The sequence below is a fragment of the Melitaea cinxia genome, chromosome 18, assembly GCF_905220565.1.
Source record: "Melitaea cinxia chromosome 18, ilMelCinx1.1, whole genome shotgun sequence".
NCBI lineage: Eukaryota > Metazoa > Arthropoda > Insecta > Lepidoptera > Nymphalidae > Melitaea > Melitaea cinxia.
In genome coordinates this window covers 9,313,161-9,330,329 of record NC_059411.1, presented here as the reverse complement: position 1 = coordinate 9,330,329, position 17,169 = coordinate 9,313,161, and the positions used below count along the sequence as shown (strand labels likewise).

General features: G+C 33.6%; 1 protein-coding gene across 1 annotated transcript in view; it reads right to left on the bottom strand.

Moving 5' to 3' along the window:
- LOC123662096 (dynein beta chain, ciliary-like) overlaps positions 1-17,169 on the bottom strand; it is a 46,210-nt gene that overhangs the window by 21,635 nt on the left and 7,406 nt on the right. The window contains exons 12-48 of the mRNA XM_045596984.1: positions 16,952-17,086; positions 15,803-15,939; positions 15,507-15,696; positions 15,314-15,415; positions 15,086-15,239; positions 14,508-14,703; positions 13,998-14,088; positions 13,506-13,755; positions 13,185-13,330; positions 12,876-12,996; positions 12,643-12,783; positions 12,477-12,571; positions 11,987-12,154; positions 11,634-11,803; positions 11,201-11,420; positions 9,947-10,111; positions 9,448-9,621; positions 9,194-9,342; positions 8,966-9,089; positions 8,166-8,296; positions 7,409-7,523; positions 7,055-7,279; positions 6,795-6,981; positions 6,541-6,719; positions 5,870-6,065; positions 4,245-4,455; positions 4,028-4,169; positions 3,772-3,928; positions 3,453-3,693; positions 2,694-2,895; positions 2,350-2,574; positions 1,916-2,254; positions 1,624-1,772; positions 1,284-1,502; positions 971-1,208; positions 702-894; positions 393-570 (exon numbers count right to left, since the gene is read on the bottom strand). Coding sequence (XP_045452940.1) covers positions 393-570; positions 702-894; positions 971-1,208; positions 1,284-1,502; positions 1,624-1,772; positions 1,916-2,254; positions 2,350-2,574; positions 2,694-2,895; positions 3,453-3,693; positions 3,772-3,928; positions 4,028-4,169; positions 4,245-4,455; positions 5,870-6,065; positions 6,541-6,719; positions 6,795-6,981; positions 7,055-7,279; positions 7,409-7,523; positions 8,166-8,296; positions 8,966-9,089; positions 9,194-9,342; positions 9,448-9,621; positions 9,947-10,111; positions 11,201-11,420; positions 11,634-11,803; positions 11,987-12,154; positions 12,477-12,571; positions 12,643-12,783; positions 12,876-12,996; positions 13,185-13,330; positions 13,506-13,755; positions 13,998-14,088; positions 14,508-14,703; positions 15,086-15,239; positions 15,314-15,415; positions 15,507-15,696; positions 15,803-15,939; positions 16,952-17,086 — 6,455 coding nt within the window. The remainder of the gene's footprint in view (positions 1-392; positions 571-701; positions 895-970; positions 1,209-1,283; positions 1,503-1,623; positions 1,773-1,915; positions 2,255-2,349; positions 2,575-2,693; positions 2,896-3,452; positions 3,694-3,771; positions 3,929-4,027; positions 4,170-4,244; positions 4,456-5,869; positions 6,066-6,540; positions 6,720-6,794; positions 6,982-7,054; positions 7,280-7,408; positions 7,524-8,165; positions 8,297-8,965; positions 9,090-9,193; positions 9,343-9,447; positions 9,622-9,946; positions 10,112-11,200; positions 11,421-11,633; positions 11,804-11,986; positions 12,155-12,476; positions 12,572-12,642; positions 12,784-12,875; positions 12,997-13,184; positions 13,331-13,505; positions 13,756-13,997; positions 14,089-14,507; positions 14,704-15,085; positions 15,240-15,313; positions 15,416-15,506; positions 15,697-15,802; positions 15,940-16,951; positions 17,087-17,169) is intronic.

Sequence of the window (17,169 nt, the reverse complement as noted above, 5' to 3'; positions counted from 1 at the left end):
TAAAGCAACAATTTTTTTAAAATAAAAATAAAGTTAGCCGAAGTTCTATTACATACGAGTACATATCAGATCTTTGTAAAAATATATTTTTTTTTTTAATTATGTAATATATCCACAGGCTTATTATGCCCGTGCTTTTGTTATTCCATATATTATTATTATTATTTTTTAACATGCATCGGTACTTCACCGCAACTTTAGAATCTAGAAGCCTTAATAACTAGTCCTTAAATTTCAAATTTCTAAAAGTTGACGCGAGTCCACTGACCAAGACTATTCTACATATTGCTTTTTTATATTCTTATATACTAATTATTTTTATTATTTTTATTATTTTTATTATTCCAAATTATTATGTAAAAATAATTTGGAATTGGTACAGTTTTACTTACCAATGACGATAATCCATGAACTGCCTTATGAGTGTATGGGGCTGCACTGTACCATATGTGTCCACTTCAGGCATGTTGAGGTCGTCCACGAAGTAAATCATAAATTTACTACCAGGGGGTCCAAAGTTTCGCCCTGACTTTTTCTCTAAAGGCTTTTCTAACACTTTCTGAATCATTTCTATAAAATACGAGATCACGCTTATTTGTACATTAAAAAAAAATCGGAAATAATATGTATAGAATATTATATATAAATGTTTTAGAAATCAAATATTGTGAATTTCAAAAGTATTATTATTTATTAATTACCTGATGTAGTATAAAAGTTAAGGGGTACATTCGTAATAGCAAAATTGTCAGAAAGAGAATTTAGCTTTGCCGCTACGCTAACTGTCTTTCCACTTCCAGCACTACCTACTAACATTACAGGCTTCTGTTTTGCTATCAACAAATCCATAAAAAATCGGATCCGAGTAGTTTCAGACGTTGACACCAAGCATGACTGTAAGCAATATTTCGTATTGAATAAAGTAACAAAGAAAAACTATTAAAATTGCAGTGTGTGGGCAAAGACATACCTGTAGAGGTATATCAGGATCCAATTCAAAGGACTCTACTTTTTCCGCCCAAGGTAAGAATTTCTTGGTCTCGGGATCTATAAAGAAACCGAAGACATTCCCCGTCGACGGAAATTTAATCTGCTTAAACTCGTTGCAGAACCATTTACTGAACTCGTTACGCCAATCCACGAGTTGATCTTGAAAAAGACCAGAACCAAAACCCCAGACGACACAAAATACGAAATATGTTTCATACCTTTAAGAAAAATAAAGGTGCTATTTATATGTAACAATGGAAAAAGAATGATGACAGGAGATCTTAAGACCATACCATTCTTTTGGGCAGTCACTTGGTAGTAAGCTTTTGTTCAGGAAACACTCCAATAGATAGCACGTTAACTGAATCTGCTGTAGCTCACTAAGTGGCGTTATTCGTTTATATTTCTTACACGACTCTAATAGTGAAGGAATATATTTGTCAAACATGACTGTTAGCATTGCCTTTTCGGATTCATCGTCTCGTGTTGTATCAATCCATGAGGCTACAAATCTTTAATGAAAATATATATGTTTAATTTCAGTGTACACAAAAACGATATTAAGTAAATTTTAAAATATTTTATTTAAAAAAATAAATATAAAAAAAAGTAACCCATGTGACGAATACTTACGGGTTCCATCCCAAATCTTGAGGGTTTATATACAAAATGCCCGCACGGGATACAGTAGCGGGGGTAGCTGTTCTTAATGTCGCTATCTCAAACAGTAACCTCATTGATTTTGTAAGAGCAATACGTTCGTTGCTTGCTAGCGTTAACACCTAAATGAATCGGAACACAAATTCGATAACTAATTGGTTAAAAGAAAAAACATTGACAATAACTGTAAATTAAAACTCTTGCTCCAAATATTGTGTTTTAATTGTACCATAAATGTAATAAAAGCAGTATTTCTTATTTTTACCTTATTGTCATCCATCAAAGTATTCAAGCTTTCAATCCACATAGGATCGATATCACCATCAAGAACAATCCATTTTGGTCCATCTCCTGGCATATTGGCCATGTCTCTCATTATTGTGGAAAACAAACCATCCTTCCATTCCCTCGTCGCTGGATTTATGATTCCAAACAGCTCATCGTTTGTAACGGCTTTTGGATCGAGGTCATTATAAAATGGTTTCATCTTCAACATCTGATAAGTTCTATGGAGACATTGCCATACCATAGACTTGCCGGTTCCCGCAAACCCGTTGATAAATACCGAGTGTCGAACAGCGAACAATTCTACTAATTGTACCATCTGAAAATTTCCAACGAAAATTTTAGGAGTTCAACATAATTTTCAATTAATTAATATATTTCATATTAAATTATATTGTTATATGCTTCTCTGACCTTTAAAATGAATCCAGGTTCTGGTTGAAGTTTCATAGAAATTGCGCCATCGACAAGATGTTTTTCAAAATCTAAATCTCGTTTTCTAGGCACGTCAAGTGCAGGGAACAAATCACCGATTAATCCCATAAAGACTGGCATATCGTCCGTCACTATTTTAGGTATATTGAAATCACGCAATGCTCTCATTAAAACTTGATCTTCAGGTCTAAGTCGATCGCCTCGCTAAGTAATATAATTTTTTTTTTATTATAATTTTGTAGTGATTGGCAAAATTATATAAAAGGTTATAACAGAAAACACTAGTAATAACGAAAACTAGAACAAATGACAAAAATATTTACCTTTAATGACCCAGCAACCACAAGCACCGATTTAATAGCTCTTAGACCCCAATCGTAATGATCCTGTTTCGATAAAAGCTCCCTACAGAGCATGTATAGTGTGATAAATTTGCGAGCAAGCAGACGAGCATCCTGGAAACCCTCAGCCACTAACATAATTTCGCAGATCAGTTCGAAATCAGGCACTACCATAGCACATGGTCTGCAATAAAATACGTAATTTATCTCGGATCGTATATCGTATCTTCCAGCATTTTATTTTTATGTTAGCCCCGTACAACTGTGTCTATTAGAATAACAATATTTCTAGAGAATAAACGATAACAAAACTCAGGTATTATATAATTCAGAGGTATATATATATATATATACTAGCTGACCCGGCGAACTTCGTATCGCCTAACACAAACTTTATCGTATGGTATTAAAGTTCAAATTGACTTTTAAGTATTATCACAAATCTTTTGTATGGGAGTATAGAAAAATGTTGTTTTTAGACTTTTTCAGGAAATTTAAAATTATTTTTTTTTTTTTTAGAATTTTTCTCTCCGTAAGAACCATCCTCATACTTCAAGGAATATTTTAAAAAAAGAATTAGCGAAATCGGTCCAACCGTTCTCTAGTTTTGCGCTTAGCAACACATTCAGCGACTTATTTTTATATTATAGATAGATATATATATATATATATAAGAGAGAAAAATAGAGAAGATAAAGAAACATGTATACTGATGATTGTCATCTTGATCTATCACAATACCTGAAAAGAGCTTTAAGGTTTTCCGGCAATTCAGTCCTTCCCGCATATCCCGGATTCATAGTAATAAACATTCCTATCGTTGGAATAAGCGAGATAACTTCTCCCATAAAATCAAACTTTTTCTTTTTTGCTTTAATAGCGTCGAGAACACTCTTAACTTGTACCGATACGACTGACAATACTTCTACAGATATTCTATTAAATTCATCAAAACATCCCCAAGCTCCCGTCTGAGCCAATCCTGCAAAAATTTAAGCGTAATAAAATATAGTATTAAAAAGATGAGGATGCCTATAACTTTAATCTGAAACTCGAGTACCTTTATAAATATTGCCACAAGATTTGTAGTCCATTTGCTCGGAACAATTGAATACGTAGACCATAATACCTAAAGCACGACCTAAATCCTTTGTGGTCTCAGTTTTGCCTGTTCCTGCCGGTCCGGCTGGTGCTCCACCCATAATTAGATGAAGACTCTACTTATAAAAAATAAAAATATAAAATATCTAAAAACATATATATTACAATATTGTTCAACCAAACATTTGTTTTATAAAAGAAAAAACATATCTTGCCTGCGTTAAAGTTATATAGCATCTGTCCGTCAAAGGCGTAATTACAAGTCGAGGTGTGTTGCCCAAATATTCATAATCATAAAGAAATTGTGCGTCGCATATATTAGCGAAACAATTGTTCAGCTTTAAATCCCATCGATGCCTACAAGATCGAAAGAAAACGTTAACTACTTTATTAATTTAAAACGAAAATTTGTTTATTATGCTACTATTTTACCTCAACTGACTCTGCCACTGAAATGCAGCTGATGTCTCTACTTTAGCAATAATAAGTTTAGCCACAACGTCTCGGGAATGGACATCAATAGTACAAATGGTCATGATTTTCTGACGATCTCCGACTGTCAAATCGCCCAACAGCAAAACAATCAGTGCATTTAGTTGCGCAATTTGTTTTTTTTGATAGTCTTTGAGAGCATTTTCATAACCTGTAATAACGTTTACTTGTTATAAAGTCTAAATTATACACAAATATCTAATTGCCATATAATTCTATAGCCTAGTTGGGGGCGGCCTGTCTTTATTTTGCCGAGACGTGGTCACCATTCGAGAACCTTTTTTTCCCTTTTTAAGGCTGCCTTAATGCTTAGTTTGTATTATGCTAGTATTTTAGTCTAGTAGTGAGTAATTTAGTAGCTAAACGTGTCTGAACACCTAAAATGTAGTCGAGTGGTTTAGCAAGGAATTAGGTCGAGCCGATCAGTTTTATTTTATTTTTGTCGGCTGAGAGCACCTCCCACCAAGCGTCTGTGCTCACTGGTGCACTGGCTAAACATGTCCGAACCTGTCGAATTAGTCGAGTTCATTAGTTAGCGCAAAAATTTGAGAATGTATTTTCATTAACAGTAAATGTACACAACTTTCAGACATTCTCAAACTATCGAAGTATTCTTTGGGGTATTCCGGTGCTGATCCTTTAGAAAACAATTAGTAGCTCCTAGTTTATCCTTTGTATCGATCCATCGACGACGTGTTGGCGCAACGGACACAGTACTAGTTTGTGGCTGATGGCGGTTTCGGGTTCGATCCCCGCACATGGCAAACGTTTGTATTGGACATAAAGATGTTTGCCGTGATTTGGGCATTTGTGCTTGTGTATTGTGTGTTTCGGGACCCCCGACATAGGAGACAGTCGTAGTGAGGGCCGTTAAGTCTGAGACGTCTATTTATATATTTATTTATTTATGTTCGTATCTATAGATTCTTTTTATTAATCACACACATTTCCACATCTACCTCTTTTAAAATCGCCGTTGAGATTAACTTAAACAGTTTATTTACTTTATTGAGCTGTAGGCTGTTCATCGTACAAAACACCATTCACTTATAAACTGTACTCGAACGAAGTGCGAACGATTTTGGTGAGGAAGCGAGTATTTTAGTTACTAAATTACTCGCTACTAGATAAGAAGAAAGTGAAATAACTAGCATAATGCGAACTAGGCTTAAGAGAAACTAAAATGTAAAGCAATTCTTAACTTAACTTTTAAAGAGCTTTCAGCAAGCGCTCTTGTTACATAGATTTAAAAAAAACTTAAAACTTAAATAAATCAAAACCAAAAATTACATTATTCAAGTAGGCATGAAAAGCATTTTTATCATCGTCACTTTAGAAATTAAAGTTGTTTATTGTTAAAGTGAAGCTACCTCCGATTCGAACTGTAACTCTGCAGAGAAGAATCGGCAAGAAACTCCACAACTACTCATTTAAAAAACTGCTATTGTTATATATTTTGCCATATCTTGGATGAAAGACGGCGCTACTTAATCGAAACTTTATCATTAATGTAATCTTGAACTTAATAAAAAATAATAAAATTGAATTTAATAAATTACACTTACCTTCTTCAAGTTTCTCAAACGCCTGGTTTGTCTCTGTGGTCCACCAGATCTGCGTGCCAACGAGCGCGGGCTGCGCCGGCCAGTCGAACACCCACTCGTCGCGAGGCTTGTCTTCGTACGACTTCACACTGTGCTCGAAGATATCGCGGAGCGTGTAACGCATGCAATCCGTCACACGGTTCAACCACACTTCGACCTGTGTCAATGTTAATGAATGTCCCTTTAATTATCGTCAAATGATTCGCACGTTTGCTAAATGAATTTACCGCTGATATCGGAATTGGTAAAGGTTTGAGCAAAAGAGAATATTCAGCTCTGAAGTAAATGTAAGATATTACTTCAGCCTATCGCATTCCACTGCTGGGCATAGGCCTCTCTAATTCGCGCCAAAAAATGGCGTGACCTCATGTATTTTGCCCATAGTTACCACACTGGGCAGGCGGGTTGGTGACCAATGTAACATATAGTGTGTAAATATTATTTCTTTGTTCATAAATAGAAAAATAGGCTAAAATTTAGTTACATGATATACAATAAAAATACTATAGGTAATGTTTTAACTAATGCGAATTAAAAATGGGTACGGAGCAAGTACACACGTAATATGTTTAAGCAAAGTTGGATTAAAAATATTTAAAAAAATCTAGAACATAAAGATTTAATGTGGATACCTTGCCAGAACAGTCACAGCATGGAGCTTTAAATGGTACATGTTCTTCGTTTTCTTTAGAAATCATTTCAAAAGCTTGTTTGCTACCCGGTTTTGTAAAAACCAACTTTGCTAAATTGTCATATAATTTCGACAAATGGCGACATACCGCAGGTGGATTATTCCCATTAGACAAAATGTCTAGAAAATGATTCATTAATTATCGATTAATATTGTTGCTAATTAAAATAGTATTAAAAAAAGAAATAAATATACCAAGTAGATCTGCTGAAGATACAAAATAGAAACGAGGATATGCCAAACGTTTTGTTTCCAAATAATCGTTAAGAGCTTTCTCGCAAAGATTTAGTGCTGCCATTAATTCTTCCAATTTATCCAGAAGACCAGGTTTATTCGTAGCTTGCACTACGTTTGGTGTTGCACCTATATCTTTCAGTAGTTCCTAAAAATTATTTAAAAATGAAGAATGTATGACTTCAAAATGATAGATTAGACATTTTTCATATATTATGTACCTTAAATGTTCTATCGATTGTGTCAAATCTCCTAGAATCTTCAGGCAACTGAGCTCTTATGTCATCTGAACCAACGAATATACTCTCAAGGTACTGCCACTTACGTTGCACTTCGAACCATAGAGCTATAACGGCATCAGCTGTTCCCAGCTTCTTCTGCCACGCTGTTACTTCCTCTTCATAGTAACCAATGAACTTCGATGACATCATATTTTGGACTTGATTCTGAATACAGAAACTTGTTTAATTTCAGTTCGAAAACTATTTGTATTTCTTGGGTTTGAGAACCCAATCTAAGCTAAGCTATTTTCTAAATAGGAAGTAAGTAAAATATTTTTGGTAAATAAATTTAACCTGATTATCTTCAAGAGTTTCGACGAGCTCTTCACTTGCTTTTGGCAACTTAACACCTGTTCTGTCATGAGCCAAATACTCGAATTCCATAACAGCCCAAGTTGATTCCAGTTCCCTGGATATGAAGTAATTTTATAAGAGAAATATTTGTAAACCACTTTCCTTAAATAGACTAATATATATAAATTTTTATGATAAGTCACCAATTATGGTTTCGAGTCCCGTTTTTCGTCAAGGCCATACAGACATTTATTATAGTCTGAGCATATGTTTCTGTCGTATGAGTGTCTCCTTACACCCAACATAGGTTTATATCCTACTAGTAGTTTGGTGTGAAGCATTTATTAATTAATAGGCTTCAGCCCGTAAAATCCCACTACTGGGCATAGGCCTCTTTCCCCATGTAGGAGAAGAATCAGAGCTTAATCTACCACGCTGCTCCAATGCGGGTTGGCGGATATATTCCCTACTATGAGTAACAATCGCTATCAGGTGTACATGATAACAACCGGGACCGACGGCTTAACGTGCTCTCCGAGGCACGGTGGGGAGACCCACAAGTACTGCACAAACACCCAGACCACGGCAAACACCTGTATGGCCAATACAAATGTTTGTCATGTGCGGGGATCGAACCCACAACCGCCAGCGCAACCAACACAATCCATGGCTGTGACCGTTGCGCCAACGCGGCGTCGGCGGCGGTTTATTAATTAGTATCTATTCTTAATTACATAATAGTGTCTTTAAAACTAACTTCAAAGTTTTTTCCATGGCAGCCTCCTTCACAGATTTATCTACTATTGTCTTAACTTCTTCCTCATATTTATGTAGATTCAATGCTAGCAAGTCAGCCAGTGTTGTATCATCATCGATATGGAATTTAACCTACAACAATCAAATTATTCCTATTACACTCAGACATACATTACAAGTATTAAATATTAATGTTACAGGTATGTCTTACCTAAAATTACTTTATTGGATTAATGTACTCATATACTTCTACGATTCTAAACTATAAATGATTATTGATTGTGGGTATATTTACAATATTAATATTATGTGTATTTACAAAATAAATTCTGACAGAATGAAGGAATGACTTTGTGTGTTCGACTGCAATTTTCCTTCTGTCGAAGTCAATTGTAATCCATTCTCCCTCATCTCTTGTAAAGTATAGGATCTATTTAACTTTATAAATTTACACCCAATATTTACACATTCTTGCAGCTTTGGTCTTCTGAAGTCCTTAAGTTGAAGATATCCTTTATAGCTGTTCTTGTCATTGTCTTCTTCCTCATTTCTTTGTGCAAAAATATCTAGTGAATTTGCTAAGTCTTCTAATGATTTGAAGTCATCTAATATTTCGGTCAGCGAAACACGACTTTGTATACGATGTTTCAATGAAAATGGATTGGATGAGACATGCTTTCGTTTAATGGATATAATGAATGAGCGTGCAGCTTTCTACATAAAACATACAAAATTTAAATGGTAAGTGCATGAAATGAAAAAAATAGATTTTGATTTATTTGTATCCTCCTGGTACATTACCTTAGTTGCCATCATTAATTCAACCCAATGCCTGTCTTTAATGGCTGGATTTTGAAGGTCCGTAACTGCTCTTAGTGACGTCATTAAATTCTTTATAGTTCCTTCTATGGAAAGGTAAGGTTCCCTAAAATATTTTTTTATTAATTCTTTGTTCCGTGAAAATTATCTTTACTTTTATACTTTTACTCACATTACTATAAATACTTGACTTTAAAAGCTAACACTAACCATACTCTCATTTCTTTGTCCAACTGTCGTAAATCTTTAGTAAATCGTTTGCATTCCTGATCCATGCCATCAGCATCAATCTTTTTCCATGGAGACTTTTTCCAGAACTCAATTGTACCCATTACCAAATTATAATAATCCCAGAGTTGCTTTAATGATAAATAATAAATGATAATTAAACAGACATATTTTTGCGCTATTGGATATTATATATATATAATATATAATAATAGTACTAAAAAAAAATATGTTACTTTTGCCAGTTTTAATTCTCGTCGACACTGCTTCAGATTCTTTTCGTCTGGTGGCTGTATGTCAAACAGTCCGCAAGATTTTTTCAAGTTGTTTACAATTTCTTCAAAATGCTCAAGCTCGTGGTGGACTTTGTCAATTTGTCTGTAGGGTTCCTTACAATTTTCAAGGAATATCTGTCATAACAAAAAATAGCGCCTGTTTTAGCCAGTAACTACCTGAGTGGTCTTAAATTTTTATAAAAAAACACTGAATTTTTTTACAGATTTACATATGAGAAATTTGAATTTTTTCTGTCATTATTCCTTAAGCAAAATATTATACCTTTTTATACTTTAAGCAAAATATTTCTCTACCAAAATTACAGAAATTATTAAATTTAAACAAAGCTCATAAAATGAAACTGACGTCATGTTAAGTATGAGCAACATTGTCACCTCAAAATAGAATTTGCTATTTAGTTTTAACACTAAAAATTAAAGCGGTAAAAATATCTCCAACCTCTTTCAGCTTGAACTGATCGCGATACATAGTGAGACGTAGGTTGATGAGAGCGACGCGCTTCGCGATGAGCGCTGCTTGTGCCGCTTGCATCGGCGCGACTTCGTTCTTCATCACAGTCGCCTGCTTCACCAGGTTACGCCACTTCTCCGGCAGCACATCCAACTGATGATTGTGATTTAAATGTAACATATCTTATTTTTTAAATGCTTAAATTAAATTTTATATCAAATGAATACACCAATTTTTTAAAATACGACGCAGATCGTATTTTAAAAAATTGGTGTGTGACTAAATTTCGATTCTTAACAAACTTGCAGTTTGATGTTTTAATAAAATATTTATAATATAAACGTAATACGAAAATATAATAAGTACAAAGCCTAAAAGATTCTAATCGAGTAGTTGTAGTAGTTGGATCAGATCAGAACAAAGTCAAAGCAGTGTAATTAAATCAAACCTTTCATAAAAACTAAACTGTATAACTTTAGTGCAAATTAATTATATATAAAGAAGTTAATTTAAGAATACGCAAAGAAAGAAATGTAGTAGAACAAAAAGACATCCAATCTTACCAATGTATGTACCGAATATTGATGAGATGGAGAATATTTCTACAATCCAAGAGAAGGCGTGTAAATTGGAAACGTTTATAGTAGCAAAAACTCATTTAAAATGTAAATTATAAATAAATGCTATAAATTGTCGTATTTACTTAAATATTCTTAAGCTATATTCGTAAAGGAATTTTAGATTATATTAATCTAACAGAAATACAAGTAATTAAATTAACTGAAGTGGTACTCAGGGAGAAGGTTTTTATTTAGTCGACGGTTGAGTAAAAATAACGCTTCATTCATTACAAGTACATGAATGTAAAACTATGAATATATAAAGAAGTTATACCTGAAGCGAATTAAAATAGTGTACTCATATAATTAAAATTGTATATCGAATTTTCTATACACTATTGAGTGCCTAGTGTGAGTTTTGTTTAATCCGCCTCGCAATAACGGGAGTAAATTTTAATTTCATTTTGTATGGGAAATTTAAACATTGCAACCTAGTTCTCGCGTTTACCGCTAGATGACTCTGTATCGATTGTATCGTATTCTATTCTTTATCGTCTAGGCTGCACTGTTTAAATTCCCATACAAAATAATAATCACGTATAAACGTGTTATGTTTCTATAAACAAAACCGGCACTAGGTACTCTGATTCCAAGAGCAATGGGCAGTAGATTCGAGAAGTACCTGCTCATATGTTTCTTCTGGAAATTCGACACCGTATTCCTTAAGAACATATATTATATCTCTCAGTGGTTCAAACATATGGTCGGTGCCGGCATCCTGTTTAGCTTTTACTTCGTTGAGGACTCCCATTACCTTTAGTAGGCCCTCATAGTCATCCTCTTCTAACTCAACCGATAGTTCTTTTGAAGCATATGCAATAAACTTTTCTAAATCGTTGAGACTAGAATTATGAAACATATACAATACTATATAACTCTATATAAAATTAGGTCCCCATAAAGAAAAAAAACTTGGCAATGTAATTTTCTAAGAACCGACCCAAGTGCTAATACTATGAATTTTCAGTGTGTGTTACATCTACGACACTTATGTTCTACAAATATTTTTTAAATTGCATTTTACTCTAATGCTTTATGGAGAAAAAAATGAATACCTAGTTTGCACATGATCCTTTAAATTTTGTTTGTAAAGATTACTCCATTTACAAATTATATTCATAATCGCTTGGTTTAATCTTTTCAAGTCCAATTTTAACCAACCATTACACAAATAGTCCGATGGTAACTCCGAAACTTCAGCATATAACGTATTGAATTTGTCAATCTAAAATATGTACATATTAACTGAAGATTGATTTCATGTATAATATAATTATTGTTATTTATTTTTTTGTGATGACATATAAAATACATTTATCTACCATATACGGAAAACATGTTGTTATAAACAGTTTCTGGTTAAAGGTTTAAAATCTGATTTATGCGAAATAATAAGAAATAAACATACCTCTTTTTGGTACTGTTCGAGCTTAGGTTTAGTTTCAGGTGGGTCACAACCGTTGTCGTAACGATATTTGTCAAATTCCTCAGGCGGTATCACACGGCCATATTTTAAAAAGCTAGCCAACACCTCTTGTCTGTCTTCTAACCAGAGCGGAGCGTACTTCTCATATTTCTAAACAATTTGTTACTATCAGAGTAAAAGCCCTAAGCGAACTTCTTGAAATTGTATTTTTTATTTTATAAACTCAAACCAGTGTTTGAATTATTAAATAAAGAGATTTAATTATTAGATATTTTAAAAACTTCAGAGCCTTTTTTACATCTAGTAAAACACCTTAAAGCTAATTAGGTAATATTAACACAAGGATATACTAATTGTTTCCCGTTTTTCATGGTCTTTATATATTTATAAAATGGGCTGTTATCTAATGAAAATTGTACTTTATGAAATGATAAATAAAATGTTTTGCAAGTCTCTTCTCTATATTACTTACGGACGCATATTGTACAACATCAGTTATACTATTTTCTACTCTCTTCAATATTTCATGATAAAGGTCAATCATTGCCTCTTCTTTTCTTATATCCTCTGCAAAAAATAAAAACCGTCAATCGTCATAAGTTTTAGGTTTCCATTATTCATTTATACTACGTACATACCTTCATAAGTAGGAATAGGTACTATAGGATCAATTCGAGGAAACATAGTTGCTTGCAGAAACATGTCCTTCATCATTTCACGAAGGGTGTCATACAAACCACCTGAATCCTCGAGTTCTAGGGACGGTGAGAAATAAATATCTGCAAACAGGTAAATCACAATTATAAAGCTAATACTTATTCCATTATTTATTGTGATATATATATATAATATTTTTCTTCGTAAGTTTTACCTGGATCTCTTAATTCGGCAACTACTTCCAAAAACGCGACTCTAGGACCTTTTTCTAAATCCGTTTGTTTTTCAAAGAGATCAAGACTAGCCTGAATTGCTTTCATTACTTGAGTAGACACCTTTTCATAAAATATGATAATTAGTAAATTAGGTTAATTATCCTGTAAATAATTTACATACAAGAAACTAAAGTCTAAAAACAAGGTTTACAAGTACCTTAGTTCATCTTAATAATTTATTTTATCTTTAGCATTTATAATGTATGTAACAAAGATAATTAAATTTTCCGTAAGTTTATATGTCTAACCAGACTATCAATGTACTGCACATAAGCTGGCCATCGAGCAGCGCGAAATGCTTCTTCCTCCATCTCTCGACGTTCCTCTTCGATATCAGCTAATTCTTCTGGATCTAGTTCCTCTTCTTCCTCTGCTGGCGATTCAACTTCCTCGCCTGTTCAAAAATGAATTGTTTTTCACATAATGTGATTACGACTTTGTACGAGCGTATATTACAAAATCAGAAAATCGTAAACACAAAAAAAATCTCATTACTTTAAGCAATATTAGATCCTAGTAATTATCGTAATAAATGAAGTTATAGTACAGCGGAGGTGACAGTTACAAACCTGCGTCACGACGTGTCTGTCTCTCTTGTCTTTCAGCCTCTTTAGCTTCTCTTTTCAGACGTCTTGCTTCTCTTCTCTCAAATTTAGCTTGTGCTATTTCTTGCTTTTCTTTCTCTCTCTCTTCTCTAGCTAGACGCTTAGCCTCACGCTGTTCCATTATTTCTTGTAGCTTTTGAGCTCGAGCTAGACGCTCTTCTTCGTCCATAGTTGATTCATCGACTTCTTCTAATTCTTCTTCTTCTTCGTCTGACTATGTGATACATTACTAATTATATAATAACCTCTATAAAGTAATAACAGTTGACTTAAATTTAAAACACCTATTTAATTATGTATAAAATGGCGATTCAAAAGTCCTTTTGATAGTCTACTTAAATGCATAAAAATTTATGTTTTAATTATAAATATTTCAAGAATAATAAGAAAAAGTAATGGAAGAATAAGTAAAGGGCTGTCTGCGATTTTTATTGATACGTTAGTTTAAATACTAACCTCTTCATCTTCCTGAATATTGAAGAAAAGTTTATAGTTGTCCTTCAAAATTTGTTCAAATTCAGCATGGCTTTGAATGATTTTATTTCGCCTGTAAAATATGACATAAATTTAAAGTTTTTATCAAAAAGAAATTAATTGTTAAAGCGTGTTATTCGGTGCAGGATTACATAGTTGATAAAGAAGTGCGGACTTAGTGACGCTGTATTTCATGAAAGATATTACTAGTTTTATACTAAAGCACAGTTTATATATTATTATCAAAAGAGTAACTGCGGAGTTTCTTGCCGATTCTTCTTTACAGACTCTACATTCCGAATCGATGGTAGCTTTAAAGTAATAATCACTTTTAAAATTTTAATTAGTAAAATTATGATTCGAAAGTGCTCATGGGGCCTATTTGAATAAAGTTATCTGTGATTTTGATTTTGATATAGAACTTTAGTTCTGCTCAGATGTACTGTAGTGCTTACGAGTAATATGTCAAGATCTTTATTTGATGAAACTAACCGCACAACTAGTCTAGGATGGCGTTCATTTACAGCCAAAAGTTCTAGTTTTTGAGGATTTTCTTTGCGGTTATGCAGCGGCTTGTCTCCCCATGCCGCTATATTCGATAGTCCACGTCTGACGTTGTTTTGAGCTGTTAGCACTCTTTCTTGAAGCGTATTTATTGCAGTATATACTTCTGCCATCCATTCTGTGACTGAAAATTCAATGATAATGTATATTTGTAGAATACAAATACACACTACACTTGTTTTAATAGATACAATGTATTATACGAGTATTTTCACTTTATATGGTAACCCAAAAGACATTACCCTAGTAAATTGACGACGCGTTAGCGCAGCGATCACAGCACTGACTGTTGCGCTGGCGGTCGCGGGTTCGATCCCCGCTCACGAGACACTTGTATAGGCCATATAGATGTTTGTCGTGGTCTGGGCGTTTGTGCTTGTGTATTGTGTTTTTCCGGACCCTCGACACAGGAGAAAATCCTACTGGGGGCCGTTGAGTATGAAGCGTTTATTTATTTAACTAAATTAATATTTTCTTAAGCATTACTATCAATTTATTTAACTTACAGTCATCATTCCACGTGAGCTCCTCGACACCTCGTCCGAGAAGATGATCTATCGCCGATATCTCTTTTTCTATCAAAGCTACTTCTGTTTCATGACTTCCCTCGCGTATCGCATTGTACCACGCAATGGCTCGATTAAGACGATTCATGTCGTACTACATACGATATAAAATAGTCTTTAGAAATATACAACTATCATAAATATTAATAACACGCATAAAAAACCGACCTGCAACTTTTCATTTCTCGCATATAAATCTAAACCATCCTGTGGAATTCCTTGTTTCTCCAAATACTTCATATACCGAATCTCTCGTAACAACATCACCAGCTTTACAATAAAAAATATTTAATAAATATTGGGTATTTTTTGATATCACAATAGTTAATTCTCATACGAAATATTTTATAAATATACATACCTCGGGGCTGAAATTATTTCTTACAAAGGGAGGATCGCGATATATAAGATTTTTTGCGAGATGGGTTTTACAAATGTTCGGGACAGTTGTACACCACTGCTTAAATTGCCGATCCTCAAGTTGATTCAAATAGCCTAACATCTCGTTGTGTTTCTGTCTGAGATAAATCGCGTTTTCCGTGTCTCTAATCCTAAAATAACAAATATATATGTAAGAAGACTGGCTGCTCATAATCTCACAAAATGTGGTTTTGTACTTATAATGTTGACTTGACTTATTTATAGATATTTTCTTACGGATCTTCAAAAAGAATAAAATCCTCCATAGGTAGTTGAATTCTTTTTCTCAACTTGTGAATCCACCATAATATACCGCTCACAGGGGGCAGGTAAGGATCTACCATTGGTCTTTCAACGCCTTTTGGATTAAATTTCTATAGGAAAATATAAAAAATTTTGCGTGAAAAAGATAAATTGCTTTGATACAAAATTATATAAAAATTGCAATTTTACTGCATATTGAAGTAGTGCAAGTATTTTCTATAAAACCAACTACAAGTTTTTTTGTTAATGTTAAGATTTTTAAATAATTATAATAGTCCTAAATTTTCTAAAGGCATATATTACATTAAGTTTAAGTAATATGTCCACTATTGCCATCAGCTATACGAGTCATTTTTTAGTACAAGTATTTAATTTAATTTAATTTACTCTTTACACATAAAATGAAGTTTACGATTTACAAAACGATTCACAACAAAAAGAAATGTACAACAGGCGGTCTTATCGCTAAACAGCGATCTCTTCCAGACAACCAGCTTGGAGGAGATAATGTGAAAAAAGCGGAAAGGATGTACAAAATAAAATGAAGAAAACAGGAAGAAAACCAAATAAACACACATACATGCATACATATACATACATACACATATTAAAAATATATTAACTATACAAAAAATTACAGAACACATTACATAATAATATGTACATACACTACGCATATAAATACATATCAACATATACACACATATATACACAATATTATACATAACTAAGTATTCTTTGTTTAGTACAATTAAGTATATTATATTATATATATTTTGCTGTGTGGTTACGGCATTAAAGAATATAGCCACCCCCTCTCTTCCCGTGGGTGTCGTAAGAGGCGACTAAGGGATAACACAGTTCCACTACTACCTTGGAACTTAAGAACCTGACCGATGGCGGGATAACCATCCTGGCTTTGAAATACACAGGCCGAAGATGGGCAGCAGCATCTTCGGTGCGACAAAGCCAGCACTGCGGTCACCAAACCGCCTGCCCAGAGTGGTGATAATGAGCAAAACACATGAGTTCACGCCATTTTCGGCGTGAATTTGTGGAGGCCTATGTCCAGTAGTGGACTAGAAAGGTTGATGTGATGATGATGATGTGTATAGCAGTTACCGCCATTTCTTCATCAAATATTTCTTTAACAGCGTCAATGTTTGAGTGCATAAAATCTAGTACTTTAGCTACTTTTGGTTTTAATTCCTTCTTAATAATTGGGCGGTGATATAAATCTCCAATAATTTGAAAGAACTGAAAGAAAAAGAAACAATACGATTGTAAAATTTTAATACATTTTTGTTCCTCTAGTTTAGTTATGCAAATAAATTATTTAG